General features: G+C 65.4%; 1 protein-coding gene across 12 annotated transcripts in view; it reads right to left on the bottom strand.

Annotated features, from left to right (window-relative positions):
* The window catches only part of PLEKHA6 (pleckstrin homology domain containing A6), a 50161-nt gene that overhangs the window by 13487 nt on the left and 21646 nt on the right, over positions 1–15028 (bottom strand). For 5 of the 12 annotated variants that reach the window (XM_054803946.1, XM_054803945.1, XM_054803948.1 and 2 more), the window contains 7 exons: positions 4742–4822; positions 4465–4579; positions 4264–4368; positions 4061–4133; positions 3443–3543; positions 903–1078; positions 205–693 (listed from right to left, as the gene is read on the bottom strand). In XM_054803946.1, the coding sequence (XP_054659921.1) occupies positions 205–693; positions 903–1078; positions 3443–3543; positions 4061–4133; positions 4264–4368; positions 4465–4579; positions 4742–4822 (1140 nt within the window). Of the gene's footprint in view, positions 1–204; positions 694–902; positions 1079–2010; positions 2029–3442; positions 3544–4060; positions 4134–4263; positions 4580–4741; positions 4823–13913; positions 13975–15028 lie in introns of those variants that run through there. The other 7 variants (XM_054803953.1, XM_054803952.1, XM_054803954.1 and 4 more) reach the window with 5 other exon arrangements.

Here is a 15028-nt window from a genome sequence, read left to right as displayed (position 1 = left end):
CCCTGCTCGGTTTTTTGGGGTGTCCCACACACAGCTCGGAGCTGGCACACGGGGAACAGCCCAGAAAGGAGATTTTTCTGACCCCAGGAGGAGAGAAAGCAGATGGGAAGGGGAAAAACACTCCCAGAGCATCATGTGAGGGGCAGCCCTGGAGAAAAGGAGCAGGACCCCCCTCTGCCCCGGCCAGCCCCCCGCAGCCCTCACCTCCGCAGCTCCTCGGGGGGCATGGTCCCCCGGCGCGAGTTCACCCACTGCTGCAGCTGCGTCATGGAGCTCTTGCGCTGGGCAATCTTCTCAGGGTTGGTGCGGGGGGCAAAGCCCCGGCGGTGGGCCACGCTCTCCCCATCAGGCGGGGGGTACGCGGTGCTGCCGGGGCGGCTGGGCGATGAGTACGGCCAGCCGTTGGGCTGGGGCGGCCGCTCCACGCTCGCCGGTACCCGCGGTGCCTCAGGGTAAGGACTGCCAGGCTCTGAGGGCATCTCCTGCCCGGTGATGCCGTTGGCTTTGGCCAAGGGCTCCTTCTTGCTCTCCGTCCTCTCCGACTTCCTCTCGATCTTCTCCGAGCCACGGCCGTCGCCTTCCCCCCGGGTCTTGGCATCGGGGTCAGCTTTGGGGTGCTCGCGGTGGGCGGCATTGCGGTGGTGATGGTGGTGCTTGCTGGGGGGGATGTTTTCAGAGTCTGGCTTCTCGTGTCTGGAGGGTGCCGAGACAGGAGAGCGCGTTACCCTCCCTTTGCAATGCCCCTGGGGTGGCCGGTAACATCCCGTCCCTCCCTCGGCCTCGGGGGGCCAATGCTCCCCCAGCTCCGTTCTCCAGAGGTCCCCGGCCCCGTGCACGGCCCCTCTGCCCCATCTCCAAGAGATCGGGGAGAGGGGTGGCCCAGGGAGACGGCGGGCGCTGACCTCTGGGTTGGGGGGATCTGCACCCGGGCGGCTTCGCCCATGGCTTGGATCCAGGACTCCTGCTCCTCCGTGTTCTCGGCGCTGAAGAAGTACGTCCGGATGCCAGCGTGCTCGGCCTGGGGAGACAGGGACTGCTTGTTACTCGCCGGCATCTCCTCCACCCAGCACACCGTCACCTGCAGGGAGGCAGAGAAGTGGGGAGAGAGACAGACAGGAGGGTGAGAGCTCCGTTTCCACCCCGGCACAAGGTCCTGCTGCCGTAGAAGACGACAAGCGAGGTCCCTCCCTCCCTGCCCGAGCCACATGCATCCTCGGTGGCACCGAGTGGGAGGAAGGCTCTGCAGGCAGAGCCAGCGCCAGTCCTTGTCCCCTCGCAGGGGATCCCCCGGGGCCACGAATCCCCCGCGGTCACCCCCAGCGCTGTCGGGACCAGCCCTCCCCAGGGCCCCAGAGGAGCAGCACCCCGCTGCAGAGGTTGCTGCACCCCAGCATCGAGCGGGTCCCCGTGGGGTGCACGGGGCCGGTGGAGGGTCCACGTCCCGGTGAGAGCGGCAGCGCCGGACAGAGCATTATCATTCATGCAGGGTTAGGGGGAAGGTGGCTTCTTGGCCCAGACAACATTTCTGGGGGAAAAAGGTTGGGTTTTGGTCCAAGACGCTGGTGCCCACCCACTCTCCACCTGGAAGGTGTGGGAAGGCAGGTCTGGCTATGTAGGGCCTTTTCGAAGCTTCCACCTTCCCCCTCTGTGGAAAGGGACAGGAGGACAAAAAAAAGGGATAAAGCAGGAGGTTTTTTCCCCTGAAAGACTTTCAGAGCTCAATCTCTTAAAAAAATAAAATAATAAAAAAATATTTGGGGTCCAATTAAAACCGTCCCTTGGGTTTCCATCTTTCCCTTCCCCAGAGCATGCAGCCACCGTGCCCAGTCGTGGGGCCACCTCCTGCAACCCCCATGCACTCCTGCCTCTAAAAGCTCCGTAGCCAGAGCAAAAGACCAAACCAAACCGATTCATCCCCTGGATTAGTGCGAACGGGGTGAGCGGAGCATGCCGGCAAGCCTGCGGGTCCCTCACCCTTCCGCATGCATCAGAAACACAAGAAGGTACTACCTAGGTGGTAGCTGGGTGCTGGTGTGGTGGACGGGCACGAAGAGAGACCTCCTGTCCGGGGATCCTCGCCCGCGGAGAGAGGAGGAAACACAGACACGGGGTCAAGCCGCAGCGTGGCGGGAACACGGGCGCTGCAGCACAGACCTCTCCCGGCCGTCAGGACCCTCTCTACCCTTCTCTGAACAAAACCACCCCCCAAAACCCTCGCGTGCAGGCGGAAAGGCAGGCAGGCGCCTGCAGAGCTCAGTTCGTGGGCAGCACCTTTGCAAGGCTCTTTCCCCACCACAAGCCGAGAGGGACATTTTGACAGCTCCAGGTCACTTCTCTGCTCTCACCTGCGGAAGCCGCCGGCACAGACACCTCGCCGGCTGCCAGCGTCAGCACGGGCACATGGGACAGCCCACGTGCGGCTCCTGGCCGCTGCTGCGTGCCAACGCTCACCACTAAACTGTGCTTAGCTGCAGCTTAAATGCAGGTTTAAGGGTGACAGCTACAAAAATCCACTCCTTAGACTAGAAAAACTCCTCCACGGTGCCCTGGGGGGACCTCAGGCACCAGCTCCTGCCACACTCATGGGCAGGAAGGTGCACGCTGGGGTTTTGCACAAGTGTACACCAGTGCAAGCCAGCCGGTGCATCGGTCCATCAACAAGCGAGTGTTAACATGACCCGCGACCGTGGGCAGCACAAGCAGCTGTGCTGGTGAAGGTGCACGGTGATGCTGGAGGTGTGTGGTGACGTGACAAGTGCCGCGCAGTGCCAGGGAAGCTCAGATCTGAGCGAGGGAGAGCCGAGGTCTGCTGCCGGCGGTGGGCACGGAAGAACCCTGGCTGCAGCAGCCGCCCTCCGCCTCTCGCTGCTCTCCTCTCCAACACCCCCGGCAGCGCAGGCTGACGAGCAGCGACTCATTACGGGCTACCCGCTTGCAATTACGTTTCCCTTTCCTTCGCACGCCAGACAAAGCAGGCTAAAAGACATTGGAGCTGGGGACTGGGGACACCGCTCTAGGTCTGGCTCCGGGAGCGCTGCCGGGACAGGCTGGCGGGAGCAGCGACACGGAGGGGAAAGCGGGGCAGGGAGACGGCCGAGAGCACCGGCTGTGAGGGCAGAGCTGCTGCTCACCCTGCACCCAGCACCTCCCCGGGTTGGGGGGCAGCGGTGCACCCCAAGGGGCACAGCCCAGGAGCAGCTCAGGCCTGGGGAGGGTGATAACCTTGGAGATGCCGCTTTGCCCCACGTGTGCCTCAGTTTCCCCAGCAGAAGGCACATCCGCATAGTGCAGGATATCCCTGGGGGTTACTGCGGTCACCCCTCTCCCCAGCTTGCTCCATGCCCCACCACCAAGAAAGCAAGAAGAGGGAGCACTGGGGACCCTGCGAGCGTCACCGCTGCCCCAGCATCCCCTCCAAGCCCCGGCACAACCATGCACTGACCTTGAACGTGTGCTTCCTGCTGATGTTGTCGGAGGGCTGCACGGCCGCCACGCGGAAGCTGAGGAGGGGGATGCTGCCCAGGATGCTCTCCTCCTTCTCATCTGGTGGGCAAATGCAGGGGTTACACGTACGGAGGGGCTGGGACCCCCGGCTGCCCCCCAGCAAAGACCCACGAGGTGCTGTGGGGACACGGGGCCATCGCTCCTTCCCATGGGTGGGCAGGCGGGCAGCCCACCTGTGGGAAACCGCTGCCTGCCTGTTGCTCCCCGGCAGCTCTGTGCAGCTCGGCTAGGCTCGCACAACAGCCTGCTCAATTATTCATGCCCGCCCTCGGCTGCCAGGGCTGAGCCCATGAGCTGCCAGGGAGGCCGGGGAAGGCTCCTGCGTTAACCCCTCGGGTTCCCGGCACGACAAATGCCCGCACAAAGGGGTGCTGTGCACGGCCACCGCTCTCCGGCGGGCTGTCACCTCCAGACCCCTCGCCTACGCCAGCAAAACCTGCTCCGAGCCTGGTAACAGCCCGGGTTTGCATGGAGGCACCTGGCTGGTGGCCACCAGGTCCTGCCGGGGGGGGGACAAGCTGCAGGGAGCAGCCGGGGTGGGCACTGGCTGCCGTACCTTTGTAGTAGAAGAGGCAGCGATCCACCAGCACGAACCAGCGCTTGTTCCACTGCTTCACCCCCGAGCTGGCCTGCAAGAGAGGGGCAGTGAGAGCAGCACCCACCCGGGGAGGGGGTGCTGCCATGGGTCTGCAGGGCAGGCAGCCAGGAAGGGGATGGCACAGCCCTGGGGGGCACCCAGCATGGTGGGGGCTCGGGTACCTGCTTGTAGAGCCAGCCGCTTTTGGTGACAGCGGCGTTGGGGTTCCTCTTCATGGAATTGGAGCGCTTCCCGAAGGCGATGCCCTTGCGGGAGGAGCGCGAAGCCTGCAGAGGGGGAGAGGAGCCGCTCAGTCCCCAGGGGAGCCCCCGGCACCCCGTCTCCGCTGCCACCTGCCGTGCCGCACGGCTCTGGGCACCCACCCGGCCTCCGGGGCGCTCCGGGGGCACCTCCGACACCATGGCGTGGTTGGAGGGCTCGCTGGTGATGGTCACCGGTCGCTTGCCGCCCGCTTTGCTTGACATGTCCAAGGTCGGTCTGCGGCACAGGAAAGCTGAGTCAGCAGAGCTGCGCTTCTCCACCCTGCAGCGGCTGTCCCCGGGCATCCCCACCTGGGTGCTGGCCCCCCACACCCCAGCCCACCTTGGACCCCCATCACAACCCAGGTCCCAAAACCAGGGGAGCTGGGAGACAGCCTACTTTTGCAAGTCAAGTCTTGAGTTGTCCTCGGGGACCTGTCCCGTCACTGGGTGCAGGAATGTGTTCCGCCTTTCATTGTGGCTGCAAGAGACAGCGGTGGGGCAGTGGTTAGTGTCTCCGGTCCCCCCCAAGAAACCCTTTGCCTTTAGCACCACATTTGGTGCTCCAATCCCGGGAACGCTTTGCTGTCCCACACCTGCAGCATCCGCACCGGCGCTGGGGCTGGCTCCATGCACCCTGCCCTGAGCAGTGCCCTCCCCTACGCCCCCGCTAACCCCACGCTTCAGATCTGCTCAGCACATTTCGTCGATGTTTCCCATTTTGCTGGGAGCCAAAATGACGTCTCCGGTGACCAAGTCCTCGCTACTTCTGCTGGACACATCCCAGACACGACCATAAACCCCACTCGGAAGAAGTCGCTGCAGAAGCAGCAGCAGCAGCAGCAATGGCCCATCCTGGGCTGTGCCTGCAGCGACAGCCCCAATGTCACATCCTCCCCTTCGGCTTGCTGCTTTTAGAGCCATTTACCAAAACACCTCGAGTCAGGCTAAGAGCAGGGTCACCTGGCCACGCAGGGCTGTGCACCGCACACCGACCATCAGCCCAGGACCCACCGGCACAAGCTGTTCCAGCTGGATCAGCCCCAGCTCAGCCCCAGCCCCGGTGCTGCTTCGGTGACGCTGGGGTGCAGCCAAAGGCAGCTGCCGCTGGCGGTGCAGGGCTCCCTGGCAGCGCCGGGAGGAGCAAGGCAGGGCCCCCGCCGGGCTTGGCTAGCAGCGTTTGCCATGTCCCTGCCCTGTCCCGCAGAGCCGGTATTGCCGGGCACCCCGGCACCTCGCTGCTCAGGCTGGGGAACCCGCTCACACGCTGCTTCCCGGGGGCCCTCGCCGCTGGAGCTGCATCGGGAGGAAAGGACAAGGTGCGCCCATAGGTGCAGGGCTCCATCCCAGGAAGTTTGCATTGGACCCCGTCCCTGTGACATCCCTCCTTCCCAAAGCTGCCGGGCACCAGGACACGGGTGCCCCCGGCCACCCGCGAAGCCAACACGCCAACAGCCCGGCACGCTGCTGAACTTCTGCATGTCAGCAAAACAGGGGAAGTTTGAGCAAGAAAATGCAGCTGCCAAGACCATCCCATCCACACACACTTCACCCTGAACCTGGGTTCCAGCCAGGCTCTGAAGATATTAACCAGTTTCCACCCAAAAAAGCCCTGCCGAGAGGTGCCCCCCCTTGCAGGTCCCATTCTGCACCCTGCCACAGATCCGCTCTTCTCTGCCAGCCCTCCCCCTCGCTTGGGGTCACCTTAAAAACCTCGGCAATGTGTATGCACCCCGCAACGAGGGGCAGCACTCGCTCCCCAAACCCCCCACAGCACTGGGCTTTTCTGTGCCACGAGTGACACAAGTTATCCGCAGGGACAGCCTGCCCGGCCCACGCTCTGACAGCAGCAAAGGGGGGTTCTGTCACCCAGAGCTGGAGCCGATCCCGGACTGTTTGCCCCCGGCAGGTGACTTTGGAGGGGTGTAACGTGGCAGTACCAGGGCTGCTCCCGGGCCCCCCCATGATGCTGACACAAGGGGAAGGTGCAAATGCCAAGCGAGCAGCACCCCAACCGCCCCAGCCCTGGAAAGTGGGGGCTGCTGGGACCCGCCAGCCTGCCTGAACCCCCAGCCAGGGACGTCCCCCCGATCCCACACTGCAGCAGGTTTCTGTTCCCGCAGGCTGGACTCTCCCCCCACCCCACCGCCAGGTCCAGGACACCCACCCTGCTTTGCAGCCCCCATGGCTCCTCCTGGCACCCACCCCAGTGCCTTCTCCTCCCCAAGTCTGCCCCCACCCCCAGACGTGGCAAGACCCCGGGAACAGCCAGGAAACCTCCTTAAACCACCCCTTGGCAGCAGCTCCTTCGGCTGACCCCGCTCCAGAAACTCCCGAGTTCACATCGCCTCCCAAGCACTGCAATGCAGCAGCCACTGCCCAGGCTGAGGGTCCCCCGCCACCACCTGCCCGCGGCCCCCTCCGGCCCCTGCCAGCCCACCCCGGGGTCCTACCTTGCCCGCCGATCCACCCGAAACTTCAGCATGATGCCGGGGGCCTTCCCAGCTCAGCGCCAGCTCCCGGTTCCCACCATGGCAGCGGTGGGCACGGCCAGCCCCGTGCCGCCTGCCGCCACGCTACGAGGCGATGGCACGTGCCATGGGGGCAGCAGCCCCGCGCGGGCAGGGGGATACCGGTGGCGAGCGAAGGGTCTCGCTGTCCTCTCCCAGGTGTCCCAGTCCCCCAAACCCTGCGCCGGTGGCATTGGCGTTCCCGGTGGCAGCGGTGGTGGAGCTCCGGCAGCTCCGGTGCGGCCGGGCTTGGCGAGTCCCGGTGTGCGGCAGCCGGCGGGCAGCAGCCGGGGACAAACGGCTCCCGCTCCGTCCCCGCGCAGAGGAGAAGCGAAGGGCAGCGCCGCACACGCCGCCTCCCCCAGCCCAGGTGCAGCGCTGGGGAGCAGCTGGCGAAGGGCGAGAGGGGCAGGGTGGGGGGCTGCCGGGCCCCCCCCCACACACACCCCGGCAGGGCAGCAGCAGCAAGCGGGGGGCTGCTGCCCGGGAAGGGGGGGTGCCGCGGCGAGGCAGGCAGCTGCGCTGAGATGAGATGAGCGCTGTCGCTGCCCTGGATTCACTGCCTGCATCCCTTCCCCCTGCTTCTGTCCCCAAACCGTCCCCGCTTCCCCCCCGCCGCCCTCCCCCCCCCCCCCGCCGGCGCTGCCGTCTCTTCCCCAGGTCACGCCAGGAGAAAATCCCGGGGAGCAGGAGGGGCACCGACCACCCCCACAGCTGCAAGGGGGATGAGGGCTCTGCAGGGCATCCAACAACGGGGCTTCAGCACCCCCAAAAGTCCGGGGAGCCTTTTGCACCCCAGCAGGTTAAGAGGGGGGAGCCCCGGGTGCAGGGTTCGGGGTGACCCACCCTCCGCCTCGGCACGGCACTTTGGAAAGCGAATGCAAATACATGGGGACTGTTATGATAAAGCCTTGGGAGGGAGGGCAGGAAGGCAGCGCTGACATTTCAAAGAAACCTCCAAAGAAGGAAGCGGAGCACAGAAAGCCAGCTGGCCTCCATCACGCCACGTCCCCGCTCCGCCAGCACCCCGGGACCGCTCCCTCGGGACACCTCCGGCCCCACCAGCCCACGGTGCTGCTCAGCCCGGCCTCTCCCGGCCATTGCATCATTCACCTGCTCCTCCCAAAAACCAGTGCCCTGAAGTTACAGCTCTGCCAGTCCGTCAGCCTGGGGCGAGCTGGGTCAGCACCAGTGCCCGGCTCAGGGATGCTCCCGCTGCTCCTCGGCTGGCACAAGTGGTCCCTGCCAGAAGGGCGGCGGGGAGCAGCCGGGGATGGGAACCGCATCCCCAGCGTGGGCAGAGGATGTGCCGATGCAGCGGCATTACCCCTCCCAAACACCTAAACCCACCCCTTTAGGGCACCCTGCGCCGGAGCTGCTCTCCGGGCATGGAGGAGCTGAGTGGCGCGGCTGCCGCTCTCCTCGCTGGCACGCTGCCGGCCACCAGCCATGGGGCAAGACACGCTAGCACGGGGAAACCTGCCCACCACAGCACCCGTGGGCAGCACCACCCTCACGCCTGCGTCTACGCTGCTGGCAAACCCACCGGCGCTGGCTGTCCCCGCGTCCCCGCAGCAGCGACTCACCCGCTCCTCAATCACCGCTGCCCTCCGCAGCGAAGCAGCCAGGGGTCAAGGTCCCCCAACGGCCCACGGGTGCGTGCCAGCCCTCTGCCGTGCGACGAAGCTGATGCTCACCTGGTGGCGTGGCCACCACAGAGGATGGAGAGCTGCCAGCCGAAGCCGTAGCCCCTTTTGGGGATGGCAGCCCTGGGGAACGATGTGGCAGGAGCAGGAAAGGCGGCTCCTGGGCGTGCCGGACGCTGCAGGTAGGAGCCACGGAGTCCGCCCACGGCTGTGCCGGAGGCACCGTCCCCCATAATGTGGGGGTTTCACCCCCTGTCACCTCAGTTCGGTGGCACAGGGGGCTGTGCCGGGCTCGGGGGCCGCTCTGGGAGCCTCTAACCCGGGTCCAATCCTGGCTTAGCCAGCCCGGAGCAGGCGCTGTTCTCCCTGCACCAGCTGGGCTATTTCACAGTCATTAGTGTCCAGGGGTGGGAAGGGACATGGCCTCCTCTGCAGCCGATTGAGTGGACACGCTTCAGGGCTCTGAACAGCAGCTCAGGGGTGGGGGGCTCCCCCAGACCTCCCAGGAGACCCACGGGGGAGAAGAGCTGGTGCTTTTCCTCGGGGTAAACATCAAAGAAAAACCCTCTAAACCTCCTCTTGCTTTTTCATAAAGGTAAGGAGCAAGAGAAGGGAATAAACGCAATAACTAAAGAATGAAACTTTCACTCAATGCTGCTTTTCTTCCCCTTTCCCAACGCTGAAGTTTGTTGAGAGCAGGAGACAACCCTCCCGGCTCCCCCCTGCCTTTCCACAGCCCACGAAGGTCACAGCTTCCCAGCTCCTCCAAACCACAAACCACGGCTGGGGCACATCCCCAAGCAAAGCTCGAGGACCCCCACAGTCACCGGCACAGTGTGTGGGTGCCACCCCCTCCAAGACGTCGCCCTGCGGTGTGCGCGGGAGCAGCGCCGGGTACAACCCAGCCCTGCCAGAGCTGCTTTACTGCCGCTCTCAGCTGCTGTTGAAGGTGCGCGAGAGTTAATGGCACCCCGGCTGGGAAGGAGCAGGTGAAACGGTGACAGGAGGGAGCCATTTCCCCACACCAGCCCATGCCAGGGCTCGGTGCACCCAGGGTGCAGGCAGCCAGCTGCGGGGAAGTGGGTGCAGGGAGCAGTAAGTCCCCAGCACGGCTTGCCATGGGGCAAAGCACCGGCCGGTGATGCCAGCCGTGCTCCTGCTGGGCAGGATTCCTGGGGAGAGCTCCTTGTCAGATGTGGGGCAGGTGGGAAAAATGGGGGGGGGGGTGGACAAAGTCTGCTGAGGGCTGGTGTGGGGTGCGGGGGGGGGGGGTCCTCTCCAAGAGCAGACAGCAAGCCCAGCTGACTGGACGCAGCCAAGCAGCCCCCAAACCCCGCCGGGATGCGGCAGACATCAGCTAATGGGAACCATTCGGGTGCTGTGGCCCTCCCCAGGACGTCGGGGCTCCTGGCTGTTATCTGGCGGCTGCGAGGGTGGGGAGCGGGCGGGAGGAGGGGAGGCACGGGCTCACCGCCCAGGCGCCGGAGCCTGCCAAGCCCTAAATCCAGAGCAGAGCAGCCAGGCGGGGGGGTTACGGGGAGCCCCACCACCCCCTCCCCACCAGCCCTGCCCAGGCTGCGCCAGCCGGGGCGTGATGCTGGAGCCGTGGGGCTCCCCTCCGAGCGCTCGCCACAGGCTAACGTCGTCCCCCCAGCTCCCAGGCTGGCTGCATGCCGTGGGGATCCAACCGCCTTGTCCTCCCACGCCCCAACCTGAATTTCAGCTCCGACAAGCGCCTTGCCGCCCCCATCACCCCGGCCCCTCGGGGGGGGCTCAGCCGGGATGGAGGGGTTACCGACCGTCGTGGCTGCTGGGTTCTGCCACCCCGGGACCGCGGCAGGCGGCAGCAGCAGGAGGAGGCAGGCGGCCAAGGCTGCTGGCAACGCCCCCCCCCGAAGTGACAATGAAACCCCTTCGTCTGGAGGTTTTATCCATGTTCTCGGGGCGAGCATCCAGGCAGCTCCCAAGCAAGGGGCTTGCGTGGCCACCGGCCAAACACGCCCTGCGCGTTGGCCTCCTTCCTCTGTTTTTCTAGCCCTTTCTTCACCTCTCCCCCTCCTCCTAAGCCACATCCCTCTCCTCCGACTGGAGCCCTTGAAAACCTTTTTCTCCGGGTTAAATGCAGCGCTCAGCACCCATGGGAAGGGAAGCAGGGTCACCCCATCACCCACGGAGCCTGCAAGGGGGCTGGCAGAGAAAATCCACTCTCAGATGAGCAAGTGCAAACTGTCGAGTCCTGTCTTGCAAGAGCAAAGGCAATACAGTACCCTAATAAACTGGACCCTCCATCCCCCGGGGCCGTCCCGCTTGGCAGAGGGCGTGCGTGGGGCTTGGCTTTGCCCTGCGGGGCCAGTGCAGCATGTGCTCAAGATGCAATAGGAAAAAAAAAAAAAAAAATTAAATTCTGCAGGCGCAGCGCGAGTGGGTCTGGCGGAGTTGCTGCAGCCAGGGGACGAGTGCTCCAGCATCTCTGCGTGGGGCCATCCCCAGCTCCGGCTTTCTGCCGAGCGAGGCCCCGGGCTGCTCCATCACTGCAGCTACTTCAACCCCCGTTGGATGACTCAAGCAGGAAAAAATAAAAACTAGCCCTGCGCACGCCCCACGCCCTCGGCAGGGCTGAGCCGGCCATGGGCTGTGCCAGCCCCAGCCCCGGCCCAAATCCTGGGCCACAACCCAGTGGGAAACGTTGCTTGGCATTTCCAAATCGCCCTGGACTTGTAAGAGTTGGGAGAGGGCAGCAAGAGGAGAAAAGGTTACGGGGAAGAGGAGACAGAGACAGAGGAGGGACGGAGAGCTGCAAGAAATGCCCCCGTGCCTGGGCACCGCCACGGGCGCATCGGAGCCAGCCGGCAGCCCTGGAAATCCCAACGCCTGCAGGATGTGCAGCGAGATCCGTCTTTGGGAAGAAAGTGCCTCGTGGGCACTGGAAAACCAGACCTGGGTGCGGAGCCACACGCCGAGGTTTCCCTTTGGCCCATCCCCGCCGTGCTGCCGGGGATCGGCAGCCTGTTCTCCATAACCTCATCCCTGTCCTAATCCCAGCCCCGCCGTCCAGCTGAGCAAGCGTTTCCGGCACCGCGTCCGTCGGGGCAGGGGGCCAGGAGGCAGCGCAGCCTTCCGTGCTAACGAAACCAGGCCCCCGCGCACGCACAGCCTCCTCCCGCGCCCCGCTTGGTGCCGGCACAGCCGAGCAGCGCCCGTGCCCCCCACCACGGTGCCCGCCCGCTGCGCTCCCCCTCCAGTGCAGCTGCCTCTGGGATGGAGCTGGGGGGGGGCGGGGGGCAAAAGCAAAGGTTAATTTGGCCTCCTGCCCTCCTCCGTGCTGGGTGCTGCTGTGGAGCAGCCCCAAGAGGGAGGGTGCCAAAGCAGGCAGTCCGAGCACCCGTCCCTCTGCCACCTCACCCCTGTGACAAACTGCACGTCAGCTGCCACCGCGGCACCCGGGCAGGGAGCACCCCGGCTTGCCGCCCACCGCCGATGCCGGTGAGAGCCTCCCCGGAGCAAGCAGCCTCCGCCCCGGGGAGCTTTACCCCGTGCACCTCGGGAAGGTTTCGGCGTGAGAAGCTGCAGCCAGCGAGCACCGCGGCCAGGCCGGGCTTTACCACCCGCTTCTGCGAGCACATGCTCGCCATCAACCCCGCGAGTCCCCGCGGGAGCCGTGCTGGGAGGGAAGGCGGAAAAGCCTGAGCTGGATCGGGCTGGGAAGCAGCAGGGCTGTTGTGCCGGGCTTGCCGAGCTGGGGCAAAGTCCTGGGCAAGGGCGGACGGTTGCTCCCGTGCCACAACCGCCGTGTAACGTCACTGCACCCACAACCGCCGTGTAACGTCACCGCACCCACAACCGCCGTGTAACGTCACCGCCGCCACGCAGCCGGGCTGGCGCAGGAGTGGCGGTGGCCCCGAGCAGGGATATCGCAGCCGGCCAGGGTCCGTAGGGATGGAGAACGGGAGAAGCTCCAGCTGCCCTCAGCACCGCAGAGCAGGATGGCCGGGAGCAGGGGGAAGTCAGGGGATTTCCAGAGAACAAAGCGGCTGCTGGCAGCCAGCGTCGCCGGCGGCGGGGAGGGCGAGTCCGTCGCTCCCACTCCAGCTGGGGTCGGGGAAAAGCACAAAAAGCACAAAAAGCACAAAAAGCACCGGGAGTTTGTGTTTTATCTCCCTGGCAACCCCAGCTCCATCACAGGCACGGCCCACGCGGACGGCCCGGCCAAAACGTGCTGCTGCCGGAGATGGAGAGTTCGGGGCAGGGCGCAGCAGCACCCCACACGCATGGGGTGATATTTGGGGAGCGTCACAGCGGTGTGATGGGGTGGCCCAGGACCTGGGGCAGAGCAGGTCACAGCCCATGCCCTGGCAGTGCTTTAACCACGTCGCTCCATCGTCCCTTCCTGGGGATGGAGCCCAAACCCCACGTGCGTGGGATCACCAGGCTCACTGAGCCACCGTGCCTACACGGGACAGGGCAGCCCCACGGCAGCTGGCAGCTCTCCTGCGGCATCACCAGCCGAGCATCCTTCCCCAGCCACGGGGTGGCCCGGGAGCCGGGACTGGACCCCCCCAGGGGACCAGTGGGGGTGAAGTCAGTCGTGGACAGATGAAAATGCACACTGCAGGGCGCAGAGGTGAGGGGCCAGGGCGGCACACCGAGACGGACCATGGCAGACACCGAGGGGCATGGGGCACCAGTACGGGTGAGCGGACATGAGACACCAAGAGAGTTTATCGGCTCAGGATGCAATCCTTCAGCCTCTTCCCCCAGCTCCACAGCCTCCCACAAATCTGGAACTGCTGCGGGGCTGCAGATCTTCCCCCTCCCTTGGCCTGGTGCTGTGGCCACAGCGGGCAGGGATGACAGGGCCATGGCTCGTGGCTGGGCTTGGCGCTGCCGCCGAAACCCACCCGGGGGGTACGGAGGTGCCTGGGCAGCTGCGACACCTCTGCCAGAGGTGACCCACTAATGCAGCCTCCAAGCTGCAAGGTGGACCCAGACATGGAGGGTTTAAACTTCTTGCTAAGCTCTTTAAGAAACCAGCGGGCAGAAATACCTGTCCTAAGCAATCACCCGTACGAGGCATCAAAACTAACCCGGCCCCAACCCCTCCCCAGCCAGGTCAGGTCAGGACCGGGGATTACGGCAGCGGCGCTGGGGAAATCCTGCTGGGACAAATCCTCAGCACCTGCTTAACCCATTGCACACGATAATCACACCAGCATCCCGACGGCGACGGGTGCCGTGGTACCTTCCCTGCCACGATCCGCGCCTGCCGGATTTCCAGCTGCGCCTGTCACCGCGCCGGCCGCCCTCCGGTCCCCGGCTGTTCTTGGCCACCACCCGGCACCGGCCGCAGACAATGGCCCACATGTACCATGGCCGGGCTCCGCGCCGACGCTGCACACACGCACACGCACACACTCACCGGTGCCACAACACATCCCCTCCATCCTGCTTGCCAAGCCGGTGGCTCTCCGGCAGCCGGGGTAGATGATTTCCTTCTAAGCCCAGGGGAGCCGGTCATTGGTATCAATCATTAACAGCCACCGCCGCTGCCAGCAGCCTTAACCCCCTCAGCACCGCACCGCTGCGAGCCAAGCACGGGAAAGCATCCTTGGCTTGTGCCGTCTTGAAAACCCCTTTAACAGCACCGCAGCGTGGCAGGCTACTGCAGCCCAACCCGCCGGGGATGCAGAGGGTCTCCAAGAGGCTCCGCACCCCCCAGGGACCTGTGGCCGTTCCCGCAGTTTCATGTCTCTGCCCAAACCACTCCCGAGGCAGCACGGGCCCTGGGAGCAGCCCTGAATGTCCCCGTGCAGCCCCAAGGGCCGTATCCTGCCTCTGCATCCAGCCGAGCCACGAGCAGCTCAGCCTGGTGGGAGCTGCAGGACACCTCTGCGTTCCCCCATCCTCGGGGGCAGCTGGCTGCGGTCACCCCGAGGGGCTGAGCCCCGTGGCCCTGTGCCCCCCGAGGAGTGGGGCAGCACAGCAGGGCAGGGGGCTGCTCCCAGAGGCAGGGGGCTGCTCCCAGAGGCAGGGGGCACATCCATCCCCTCCTCGCTGCGGGAGCTGGGGCAGGAGGGGATCTCTCAGCTCATGGGTCCCCCGAGCTCTCCCTCCGTGCAGCTTTTCCAAGGAACATCAATGGCTGTAACTTTATCCGAGCGTGTTTACAACCCAGCCACAGATCTTGGCTCCCTCGGCCGCGCTGGGAGCCGGCGCAGGTCCTGAGGCTGCCGCTCAGCCGGCACACAGCGCTGCCAGCGCCCTGATGCCAGGGTCTCCTGCACGTCACGGTACCCACGGGCCTGTCCGGATCGCCACCGCGCGCATCCCCGTGGAGAGGGGGCACAGGCACCCAGGGCTGGAGGAGGAGCACAGTGGCGGTTCCTGCGTCCCAGGTCTGGGAAGCAGATGGACAGATGTCCCCACCACCGCCCCCGCCACCACTAGCTGCAGTGCTGGTGCGCTACCCAACCTGCGAAGGGTTGAATGATTAACCTCCAGCCGCGCTGTCTCCTAGAGCCAGGAGAGACCTGC

This window comes from Grus americana, chromosome 25, assembly GCF_028858705.1.
Source record: "Grus americana isolate bGruAme1 chromosome 25, bGruAme1.mat, whole genome shotgun sequence".
NCBI classification, from domain to species: domain Eukaryota; kingdom Metazoa; phylum Chordata; class Aves; order Gruiformes; family Gruidae; genus Grus; species Grus americana.
Note: the sequence above shows the minus strand (reverse complement) of the source record. Positions and strands in the feature narration are given on the sequence as shown.